Source organism: Dermacentor albipictus, chromosome 9 (assembly GCF_038994185.2).
Source record: "Dermacentor albipictus isolate Rhodes 1998 colony chromosome 9, USDA_Dalb.pri_finalv2, whole genome shotgun sequence".
NCBI lineage: Eukaryota > Metazoa > Arthropoda > Arachnida > Ixodida > Ixodidae > Dermacentor > Dermacentor albipictus.
In genome coordinates this window covers 118,049,608-118,062,290 of record NC_091829.1, presented here as the reverse complement: position 1 = coordinate 118,062,290, position 12,683 = coordinate 118,049,608, and the positions used below count along the sequence as shown (strand labels likewise).

Sequence of the window (12,683 nt, the reverse complement as noted above, 5' to 3'; positions counted from 1 at the left end):
AAGAACCGCACCACGAGCTCTGTTTGGGCCCGACAAGTTGGTGTAGGCATCGAGCAGCAGAAGCAAAAGAGGAACCGCAGCCTGCTCACAAGTGTAGGTTGAATGAAACTGCATGTAGCTGAGGCCATGTGGCCAGTTTTCCACCGTCTCTCTGAGTCTCAGCTGCTGGAATGTTGTAAAGGAAAAAAACTCGAAACGCAGCGGGAAGCCTGCACTCCGTGATTTGGTCGATCATGCCAAAACATAAAAATGCTTCCCCGATTGCTGTAGAGACAGCTGTGAGTGAGGCAGTGTGTCGCCTCAACACCCTTCGAGCTTGCACGGAGTTTTGCACCTCGCTTGGCGTAAAACCTGCAGGACATGGACTCCGTCGAGCGGCTGAGAAAGATGCCTTGCACAAGAAGAGAGCACAGAAAGCCCATGAAGGAAAGCATAAAAGATTCAAGAAGCCAACAGATCAACCTGACACCTGCAACTACAAGGCCGGTGGTTTGTAGTCGAATAAACATGGCCAAAAACACCTTTCAAAACTTTTTTCTACCACCAAGGTCAACTTGCAAAGCCAATATCTGAGCCACCGTTATGAATATTTTTACACCGTTTGTTTCGTTACGCTCATTGTGCATCACTGCACACAGTGACATGTTTTGTTTTCAAAATAGTTGCTTCAATAATTTATCAATATTTATCGTCTTTATTGCCCCTTGCTCCGTCCCCCTCAACATGAGCTTGCGAGCTGCTCATCGCCTTGCGCTAACTTTTAGATTATTTTGTCAGTTTTTTTTTTTCGCTAGTGCTTTGCCACATGCGATGCCGGCAAAGCCCAGGACAGTGCAGATGTTCGGTGCGCGGGAGCGCAATATGCGCCTTGTACGAGCATCGAACTTCCGATCTTCCGCAGCGAGTGCCGACTGCGTCGGCGCTTTTCAGCGGCGGAACTGTGCTGTCGCTAGTCGAAAATGTGACACATTGACTGCGCCTGGAGCTGCAAGAGTTAAAAAAAGCCGCACGAGATAAAAAAAAAAGCACGTGTTCAACTTTAAGGCCTGTTTTCTCGGAATGGAATTTTTTTTTGCTAGTACTGGTGCTGGGGAAGGCGATATCTCAAGAACCGCTTTTCAGATTTGTATGCCGTTTTTTTTTTAAATTCTGTTTCTGAATGACTTTGCCAGGGGGTAACAGGCTTCTTTTTTTTTTTTTGAAAGCTGGTGCAGTTAATTTATAATAAACAATTAATTTTTGATGAATGGGGTCATTACTGGCTACATCAAATTCAAAGTTGTCTTGAAATTTTTTGGTGGGGAAGTTAAAGGAAAGGGCTCTTTAGCCCCTGGGGTATCTATCAAGGGACCATCACAGTGAATTTCAGCTTCCTATGATGACCTGGCATTTCTCCAGGCTCTTCCTCAGGCATATATACATGAATCACCTAGTTAGACCTCAATAACTCTGAAACTAATAAACACATCTTCATGAAACTTTGCAGTCCCTCATAGTTCGGTAGTGTGAATGTACCCTGAAAGTTTCATCCGAAATTTAAAAAAAAAATAAAGTTCGGTCTCCAAAGTAGCCCCCCCCCCTTAAAATGAGAAGGGGGAAAATAATGGTAGAATTGCTCACTTCTCTCACCCGAAAGGTGACGAGACACGGGGTACTTCCATCTTGTGCTGGGTCAAAAGGCCGAGTCGTCAAGAGTGGATGAGCTGCACTGTCATATACGCATATGTATATACAGTCGACTGAATTTTCGGACATGCCTGATATTTCGGACGTCTTCGTGGCGGTGTATAAGGACATCTGAAGTTTCGGACGCGCGAACCCCCCGCCGTCCAATTTTCCGGACTTTTTGACGGACGGACGGTCTTTTTGGCTCTTCGTGCAGCGCCCTTGCGAAGGAAATCCATTTGCAGCCGAAACATATCACCGCTTTGAACCACAAGTAGTTGAATCTAGCCATCGCACACCAATTTGGTCTGGCCACGCTGGCTATGTTCATCGCCGCACTTCCGCCGCGGAGTTTCTGGAGCGGCGCCATTTTGTTTGTTTGTTTGCGCAGGCCACGTTTTGGCTAGCGTGGCGTGTGGTTATGCTGTTGTGTCAAGTGTGCTCTGCGACACTAGGCCTAGGTGCTTCGACGCTCGTCAGCGAACTCCACTGTTCGCAACTTTAGGATTTCGCTTGCCTTCGATGGCGCCCACTCCGTCTTCGTCGTCCTCGCTGATGGCATTGAAGCGCAGAAAGCAGTACCGTCAGACGACGTGATCAACGACCTCCGCGCTGCTGGGGTTTCCATACCCACGGAAATAACTTTTGAACAGTTTGTTAACGCTGACAACGAGCTCAGCTGACGAGGAAATAGTCCGTCAGGTTGTTGGGGGATTCTGAAGACTCGGATGTTGAAAATGAGGAGCCAATGCCTGCGCCGCCTACAAGCGCCGAGTTGACGCGAGCACTGTTGACTCTTTCATCGGTGTACAGTGCTGACATGACCCTTGCTCAGATCGAGGCGAATATGATCGCATGCAACCGGAATGCCGTCAAAACAACAATCAACACGTTCTTCAAGTTGCTGCCGGCTGCCCGGCGATGCACATGTACATAATAAACTTGCAGTCGGCTGCATACAGAGTTTTTGAACGCCTCTTTTTATAGACACTTCATTGATGTTGTGGCAGGGTTTTGGAAGCCTGTTACATCGCCCTTTACCTCTAGATCCGAGAAAAAAAAAAAGATGGTGTGTTTTGTTGCATGTTTTCATTTTTTCAGACCGCCTGAATTTTCGGACGTTTATACGTTCCCTAGAGGGTCCGAAAAATCGTTGACTGTACACGCGGGAACTTCAGCTCGCAAATGAATTTGAAGACTTTGCCACCCGATTCTGACATGGAGCCTATACCGGTAGTCGCGTTTAAATATAATCTGTGCGATGCACTCGCTTCGATAACGAAAGGGGGGGCATCTAAAAGTACTTTAGTCACAAGTATGTTTTATTTGCGAATTTGGCAGTTAAAATGTCATGTCCTCAACCATTCATTTTGGAATGCGTAGTGCTTTGAATGAGTCTTCTATAGCATTTTGCAAGTCATTCAGGCTTGGGACAAGCCCCAATTGAAAAAAAAAGCGTAAATAAAAAAAGAACAGATAATTTTGAGATCTTTAGGGTAATGTCGCAGCATACCAATAACACTTGCCAACTTCCATCAAAATTCATAAAGAAATAAGGAAATTGATCTGGAAAGCCACATCCCCTGTGAAACCTTCTTCAGTCCACACTAGCCATAATTATGAGTGCTGAATTGAGCTCTTGCTGAAATGGCTTGCCAGTTTGTTTGTACCCTTGGGGTTTATGCATTACAGAAGTGAGGCAAGTAATAAAAACATACAAATAAAAAACTTGTGCAACACGCACAAGATAAAAAGCACAAACATAACTAAGGCAATACATGTTGATCAGTACAAAATCATGAAGCAGTCAAGCAGTGTAACACGTTCAGTATAACATTTGAATAGGGCTGTGATTGACTGGTTATGGGACACAACTCCATGTTAATGAGGTTTTTGGAAAGAAAGCACGTGACGATGTTGCCGTATTACAGCGAGGGACATCAACCTCTTGTAGGTGGTCAATTTTATGAGAGTTGGTGGGTGAGTGCAATGGTGGCGAAAGTCGGCACCAGAAATATATTGTTGTGATGGCAAACTTTGTGGAGGCGAGCCATTTCATGAGTAGAAAGATCTCTATTTGAGTTATGTGTCGTTGAGTCAAAATGGTTGGGATGTTTCGGTTAGAAGTTGCAAGGGGTGCTGATTTCTGCATTTTTCTCTCTTAGCAGGGACCGTGGCGATGGTGAAATTAGGAGAGTTGGCCGTGGGGGCGGTGGCCTCGGAGGTCGGGGCGGATTTCCCCGCCGCGGCCGCGGTGGATTCACCCCCGAGGGAGGCCGGGGTGGTGGTTTTGGCGGTCGGGGAGGCTACGACGGACGTGGCAAGCGGGAATTCGAACGGCAGAGTGGCAGCGATCGCAGGTGAGTGGAAAAGCTTACTGCTTGGCCAAATCTGTCCTTGCTCATTCTTCCCGCTTTTAAAAATGGCAGGTTTTGCAATTTTTACCAAGCAAGCGTGGCGTACACATGACGTGCTGACGATGTGACTGCAAAGTATATAGCACCGCACACCTCAAAAACAGCTCGTTTCAAACCAAACAACTCTGCGCTTCTCTCTTGAGGATGCCTGCTCCCAGAAGGAGTCATGTTCACACGCACAAGTGCCTCTTCGCAGCTCGTGCTGTGTCGCCCGCCATGACTAACTGTACAATGCGGGGAGTGCAACGGCGCGGGAAAGGAAAAAAAATAATGGGGCTTGACACAGTGGTACATCCTTTGGTTCTGCTTATGGGAGAAGGCTGAGAAGGAAAACCGCTTGGGAAATTCCTGCTGTAGACACAGCCATGGCGGCTGCATTTCGATTGGGCCGAAATGCGAAAACACCCATGTACTTAAATTTACGTGCACATTTAAGAACCCCAGGTGGTCAAAATTTTCCGAGTCCCCCACTGCGGTGTGCCTCATAATGAGATCGTGGTTTTGGCCCGTAGAACCCCATCATTTAGTTATTTTTTAAACTTTAGAGGCAGAAGGAGAGTGTTTCCGTTGTTTAGTTATGGTCGCCTCCTTGGGGCATTTCCCCTCCGCCAGTCAAAATAGTCAAAGTGCCACATATGGCTTTGTTCGGAACTTGGACAAACCATTCTCGTCACAAGTGAACCGTGGGTGGGTGATACCACTGGAGCTGGAGTAGGTCTTGCATGGGCCCGTCTCCTCTGACCGTGCTTCCACGGAAAAGCATCATGTGCCAAAGCTCTTCTTCCTCCTTTGTTCCTGTTGAAACCAGTGGTGCTTGCTCCCTTGTTTTCAGCGTTGGCCAAGGACATTTAGCTAGGAACTCTGTACGCAATGCTGAAACTCGGCAAGATAATTCTTTTTTCCACTCGTCCAGCTAGTAGTAATCCTAGTTGAACCCACTTAAGGGGGGACACGGGTTGTGGCGACCAAAAATCGCGAAAAAACTCGATATTTTTTTATTGCATTTTTGGAGTGTACAGCTATTATTGCATCTACATTGTTAATTTCATCCCGATAACATCAGTATTTTAGCCGCAGTGACGCCTTATACGACATGTACTAGCTGAATTTCAGGCGGAACTTGCGCTGAAACGGCATATTTTCCGAAACGCGCGCCTGCTCTTCCAGTAGTGCTAGCGCGGACATCTTGGTCTCATCTGAAAGAGGCGACTTTTCTCTTTCAAATTCCCGCCAGAACGGGCCCCGTTCGGCCATTGGCCACTTAGAAAATACGCGGCAAAAAAAGGTACTAGAACGTCATCCTATTCGTCACTCGGTGCACGTGACTTGAGCTTGCCTCCCGATTGGCGGAGCTGCATGGCCATCGTCTGCTCCGCGCTTGGAGCCGCGCTGGCCGCGCATTGAGGTGCGCCATCTTGCCCCAGTGTCGACATGATGTCTGAAACGGAGCGCAAATTTCGAACGCGGCACAAGTTTGGTGCGAAAAAAGTGCGACGGACGCTCACCGAAAACTTCAAAAAACGCTGCTCAACACCGCAAAACGCCCAGGACGCCACTACCTCAGCATCCGATGCCGAAATCGTCGATGCAGCAACGACAGGCCTAACGACCGCATCCGCTGCTGCGGATACTGCGACAAGTCCGTCTGCCGCGGACCCTTCGATCAGCTCTCGCGTACGGCAAGATACGATCTACCGGCAACCCTCCGAGCTGGAGGAGGAGGAAGCGAAAGCCAAAGCGAAGCTATCGGAGTTGTCTTCCGCTCCAGCGACGGAAAGGAAACGCGAGTTCGTGGGTGACAGTACCGACGATGCACTTCGCCCGCCTGATGGGACTACGTTCACAATTGTGGATTTGAGTGCCGTGAACACTTTATTAGCGTTTGCGAACTGCAACATCTGCAATGGTGCTTTAGAAATCGTCCGGGACGAGCGGGAATACGGACTCGCTGTGAAGCTGCGTTTTATGTGCGCGAACTGTGGAGAGATTGTGTCGGTGTGGAGCTCGCCGCGCGTTCACAGTGCTGAACGGATGAAACCTTTTGCTGTGAACGTTTTGGCTACGCGTGCCATGCAGGCAACGGGGAACCGGCAGACTGCGTTCAATGACATTTTCTCGTTGATGGGAATCAGCCGTCGGGCGCTTCACACGAAAACGTGGCAGAGCTACGTGAAGACGAAGTTGACGCCAGCGGCCGATCGCGCCGCGCGTAATCTGACGAGCGACTGCGCGCGGTCGGTTCGCGAACTTTACGCGGAACTGAACGTAGGTCATACTGGGAACATCGCGGTATCGTACGACGGGTCATGGATGACCCGCGGTCATACGTCCCATATCGGCATCGGCACTGTGATCGAGTTGTTCAGCGGACTTGTGCTCGACTTTGTGGTATTGAGCAATTTCTGTGCTGGGTGCGAGTCGGGGCCTAAGGAGAGTGACCCTTCCTATGGAGCCTGGAAGAATGGCCACAAGTGTCAAAAGAACACTAATAAGAAAGCTGGAGAGATGGAAGTGGAAGCTGCCCTCATTCTTTTCAGGCGTTCATTGGAGCGGCACAATCTGCGGTATACAACGGTGCTTTGTGACGGGGACAGCCGCAGTTATCTCGCTTTACAAGATGATGAAGTGTATGGGTATATCCCGATTGAAAAAGAGGACTGTGTGAATCATGTGCAAAAGCGCATGGGGACGGCTTTGCGCAACTTGGTGGCAAAACATAGAGGCCCTGGACATGAGAGTCTTGGTGGAAAGGGCCGCTTGACAGCAGACTTAATCTCCAAGTTAACCTCTTACTATGGTTGGGCTCTGAAGACCCACAAAGGAGACGTAGATGCCACTCAAAATGCAGTGATGGCCACATATCATCACGTGACATCAAACGATGATGTGGCTAATCACACTCTTTGTCCATCAGGCCCAAACTCCTGGTGCAAGCAAAATGCTGCAGCGGCCAAGGGTGAGCCGGTTCCAAAACATCCTCGAAAGCTTCCTCCTCATGTTTGTCAGGCTTTACGTCCCATTTATGAACGTCTTTCAGACAAGAAACTGCTGCAACGTTGCCAGCGTGGTAAAACGCAAAATAACAATGAAAGCCTGCATTCGATGATCTGGGCACTGGCGCCAAAAGACAGGCACGCTTCTTTATTCATGGTGGAGGCTGCTGTGGCAGAGGCAGTACTAAAGTTCAATGCAGGCAATGCATGGGCCTCAAAGGACATAATGAGAGAATTATGCCTTAATCCAAGCGAGCAAAGTTGCACCCGCATGGCCGAGAAAGATAGGCGTCGAATGGCAGCATCAGCCAAGAAGCGCAAAGCGTCAGAAGATTTGCGCGAGTCCCTCAAAAAGCGGCACACAGGGGCTGGGAGTCAGCAGGACTACATGCCTGGTGCCTACTGAGCTGTTCCAGCCGTAAATTTGTAAATAAAATAGGGTTTTCCACGTTTTCTCACTTTTCTCAAAACATGTTTTTGGGTCACTTCACTAGACTGTCGGAGTGATATCTCATTATCTAGAACAGCTAGAGCAGTAATTCTTTCTGTAGCAGAAAGCCTAATCTGCATATTACAAAGTGCTGAGAGCAGAATTTCAAATTTGTGCACGTGTACATTTGCACTTTATTAATTTTCTTTTGATGTGGTAGCTTTAGGTCAAGGAAAGAATTTTGATCACCTGCAGAATGGCGAATTAGAATCTAATTTGAAAACTTTTTGCAGCATTGCAGTTATTGTACATTATAGTATCTAGCTATGCAATAATATTCACTTTCTGCTGAGCAGTTTTTTTTCCATTGTCTCCGCAAACAATAGAGTGGCAGCACTGTGAATCTCCTGAACTAATGGACCTACAAGAAAAATTATTGCATATTTGAAATCAGCACAAAAAACTAACTAAGCTTGTTTATTTTCATCAGATTTGGCCATAAGATCCATAAGATGCAGGAAATAATCTCCACAACCCATGTCCCCCCTTAAAGGAGTACTGACACAAAAAAAATCCATATGATTTTTTTTGCTTTAATAAGTAGTTAATGACCCAGTAATCACGGCACGAGACCTTATTTACTTCAGAGCGCGACAGGTAATTATCTGCAGTCTTTTTTGTAGCGACCAGTCCAAGTTTCGGTTTCAGAGAGCAACGAAACGGTCCACCGGGAGTGTAAACAAAGTGGTCACGTGTTCGCAAAAAGCCATGACGTATGCTCTGCCGCGCAGCCAGCGTGCGGCGCGCCGGCACGCGAGCTTCGTGTTGCTAGTCGTCTGCTACGCCTGCACGTGGTTTGCCATGTCCTCGCCATCATCGTCGTCGTCGTCCTCGTTTTCGTCGTCCAGCGGCGACGATTTCCTGCATGTGGGAGTCTCCGCCGTATTAGACGTGGCCAATCACTTTCAATTGGACCCACTGGAGAGCAGCGACTCGGATATTGCGGCCGGCGACGGCGAGCACGTGTAAAGCAGGAGACACACGTACGGTACGATTCGGCGTCCGATCCGACGTGCGGCGCCGCATGCTCCGGCATGCGGCATACGATGATTCGGGACACACGGTGCGTGCATCCGAAAGATTGAGCGGCGCGTAAGCTCCGCCCAGATCCAGCCCTCCAGCTTGACTTCAGAGCCACGTCGAGAAATGCAATATAGACAACTCTCCACAACACTGCGTCGCTTTACGCGAACACTGCCATTAACGTTATGCCCCTGCGAGTGACAGAACACTTCACGACGGCGCGTCGTCCACTGACGACTCCGCTAACAGCCAGCGACAGGGCCGGCAGGCCTAGCTAGGCAGACGCCACGGCCGACGGCGCTTATGATCCAACCCGAGCTCGTCGAAGAGCGCTTATGTTTGCCAAAACAATTAACACTGTACACTTAGGTTGCCCGTAATTACATACAATTGGTTTACTCGACGCAGTCGTTGCGAAGGGCAATTGTGCAAACAAAGCGAGCAGCCTCGCTCAGACGGTCGGTGTGTGCTGTCTGCCCGCGAAATGCCCTCGCGTCGCGTCTCCTGATCTCGCCAGTAGCTTAGTCCTAGTGTACTAGGCGTTGCTTTGAATAACAGGCACACGTCGAGATAATTTTACTGAACTGGTAACTATTTCGTGTCGGAAACAAACTGCAGCAGGCAAGGAAAAAAAAAAAACTGCGAGAAACCGGCCAGCCAGCGCTGCCTCCGTGGAGGGGTCACATGCCAGCCGCACTGTCATTGACTGCGGCCAGACGATGGTGCGGTTGTCGGACGCGTTGGACGATGAAAATCTGCCCGGTTTGTCGCACGCCGGACGTCCGATCCGGCGCTTCGGCACGGCAAAACACCTCGATTCCGGCTGCCGTTCCGGCGCGTCGGATGCCGGATCGGACACCAAATCGGACCGTGTGTCTCCCGCTGTAAAGCCGCATGGCAGCCAACGAAAATTCGTGACATACCCACATGACGTAGCGTTTTCTTGGCTATTTACAGACCCGGGTGATGTCAATGTCGCGAGGTGCTCTGTTTTACGGTTGGCTGCGCGCACATACTTTAAAATTGATTTTAAATATGTTCTAAGCGATATTCGCCGCTGATATTTTACACACGATGTGTGTGTGACCCAGTAAATCGATCTCACAAGTTATCTCGACTTCAAATTTTTGTGTCAGTACTCCTTTAAGGGAGGAAGAGGGGTTTAGAAACATTTTTTATTTTTTGACTAAATTGAATGAAAATTGACACCTAGACAGTTTTTCATGCAGATTTCAAAAATATAATTACTTCTTAAGTTGACCGAGTGGTTCCAGATATCTTAAGTAATTTAATGTTGTTTGTCTGAACAACTGTTAGAAGAGTATCAGCCAGAATGTTCATAAAAACATATGGCTGGATACTACAAAGTGTAAGCAACACAACTGTAGTGCAACTTTTTTATATTGCAGGTATTACGAATTTTCACAGCAATTTGAAGTTCGATATCCAGACATAGCAATCACGTGGTCCAATTAGTAGCCAGATTTCATTATTTACACAAGTGAAATTAAAGAAATCTGCTCCTAACATTGTGTAGTACACACATGTAGCTACATGCTGCTGTTAAAATCATGGTTCTGTGTGCCCTGAAGACCGAGATGGCACTTCTGCAAGTTTAAAAAACACAATTAGATTCTGAGAAAACTTGAAAAAACAAAATGAGCCTATTTTTATAATGGACAAAATATTTGAATATATACACAAGTGCTATTGCGTTAGCAGCCCCCAGGAATGTAGTGCGGCTAGTGTCACTACGGTGATGCTTTCTGAGCACCCGCTGCAAGTTTTCAGCAGATGCATGCTCGGCAGACGTAGCCAGCATCTCATTTGTCCCGGCAGCAGTGTCGTCAACATGATCTAGTAGTTCCGATTTTCGGTCAGTAGCAGGGGTTGACGCTAATGCTTGAAGTTTTCCTTGAGCTTCACTGTCAATACGCCGCTGCAGAATAGTAGCATTGTGCTGAAATGTCGATGAAATTCGACTGTTCTCGGGAGCGCTTCGGGGGACTAGGCCGAACACACCATCAGTATATCTGGCATCGCTCGACTGCGGGAGCGGGCGGGCTAAATATAGTCGGACGTAGCGTGAGCGGGTGCACAGGTTATGCCACATTGGCGAGAACAGTGTCTATCGTCAGACCAATAGTTTGACACACTGGTACAGCCTAGTGCAGCCAGCGAACTCCGCGTCCCATGTCGAGCGATGCTCGCCCCCCGTGCCTATAACGGACTATAAACACGCCTTATTGATGTCGTCGGGAAACGGCGCGACGAAGTGTCGTTTCTCTACGTCGTACGCTGGCGTGCTCTTCCTTTCTTTTTCTTTTAAATTTGAACTTCGTAGCGAAGCTAAAGTCTAGGTCGACATGACTGTCAGTGAGGTAAACCTCGTTTACACGCACGGCATGTGCGCAGCGGTTGCGGAGTGTTGCAGACACCACCAGTCTAGCCAATGGCATGGCCAGCTGAGGGTCACGTGCCTTTGTTGACCAATTACAGCATGCATTGGGTCATCTTTTTGAAGCGGAATTGCCTCAAAATGTGCGGACGGAGCCGCTGGTGGCGGGAAAACGAAGACGAGGGACTGCTCTTTCAAACGATGTACGGGTCGGCGCGACCGAACTGCGGGGGCCGTCACGCGCTGTGGAAAAAGCGCTTTACGGAAACTTTGGCTCATATTTGGCCAATACTGGTGCCAAAAATTTATATTACGGCTAAAACGTTGATTTAGAATGCTAAAAATGTGGGGGAGTGATAGAATAATAGTTGGAAATGCCAAAAATACCGTTTTCAAAAGTTTTTTTTTTTCACGATTTCTTTGTCTCTAAAACCAGTGGTCCCTCTTTAAGTAGTTTTGATTTCACAACAAAAATGTGGGATGAAATGAGGCATCTTTGTGGGCAATATTTGAACCAAATTTTTTGAATAAGAAATGCATAAATAATTCATTGTGCTCCTTTGGGACTTTAGTGTTTTTCATTATAAGAACTGAAAATGTGGAGAGAAAGCATGCATAGCTGTTAAGGCGCTACATTGTGATGCGTTTGCATGTGGTTTGGTAATTTCGCTAACATGTATGTGCTGGCTTGTGTGCTGATAGCACGTGCATGTTTGTTTTCAGTGGAGTGAAGCCTGTGGACAAGAAAGGTGGCGAAGGGTCCTACAACTGGGGAACAGTCAACGATGACTTGGAGTGAGTGTCGTCTGCTGTGTGCAGATTTCTGATTGGTAGAATGAACAAGGACACTTTTAAAAGACACAGAAGAGAAAAATGATTTGAGCTGTGTTAGTAAATTGTTGTTCCGCAATACTAAAACAGTCGCTCTTACTGTGAGAACATGCTTGATATTCCAGAAGAATTTTTTAGTCTTCTGGCCGATGGCAGTACTGCCTTGAAAATCCCGCACCAGTTCACCGTGATGTCATGGATTTGTATCACTGTACTCGGGCCTTGTGTTATTTTCATTGTAGAAAATCGACGATCGTGTTTACCCAATTCTAACTTGTATCTTTTTTTTTTTTCAAGAAAATAGAAAGAATAGGTTCACAAATTCCTCACAGTGCCAGAAAAACAGTCCGAAAAATAAAAAGGTCCAAGAGTCTCGCTCACCCCCCTCCCCCCAAAAGAAGGAAACATGAGGCTTAGAGCGGCTTGAAAAAATCTCTAATGCCTTGCCTCATACTGCGCTTGGAGGCAATCGCCGTTGTAGAAAGTAGGCTTTGAAAATTCAAACAATAATTTATATCTCTAAGGAGCGTGTCAAGCATCAGGCGCGCTAAAATAGAAATCTGCACTTGCTTTAGAGGAATTTACAGGTTCACAACCGCGATGTGCATCACGCCCAGCGGCTGCGCGAACACTGGAGGCTATAATTTAGTGTGCATGAAATCGGTGAGCAACTCTATTGGCAAGGGTGTACTTTGCGTGAATGTCGGGGTTGGTGTCAAAGGTGGGCCACTGCCAATCTCGTCGTCACTGCTGCTGCTGCCGTCGCTGTCTGTGTCGCGGCAACGATCGCGCATTTCGCATTTGATGCACTACCAATTTAGCTACCGTGGTGCCTTTTTCCCATCACCCTTCTTGGGTATTTACGT

General features: G+C 47.7%; 1 protein-coding gene across 2 annotated transcripts in view; it reads left to right on the top strand.

Moving 5' to 3' along the window:
- Window positions 1-12,683, top strand: part of LOC135911264 (SERPINE1 mRNA-binding protein 1-like) — a 53,639-nt gene that overhangs the window by 20,310 nt on the left and 20,646 nt on the right. Inside the window, exons 3-4 of one of the 2 annotated variants that reach the window (XM_065443465.2) lie at window positions 3,834-4,025; window positions 11,710-11,781. In XM_065443465.2, coding sequence (XP_065299537.1) covers window positions 3,834-4,025; window positions 11,710-11,781 — 264 coding nt within the window. Of the gene's footprint in view, window positions 1-3,830; window positions 4,026-11,709; window positions 11,782-12,683 lie in introns of both variants that reach the window. The other variant, XM_065443464.2, reaches the window with a different exon arrangement.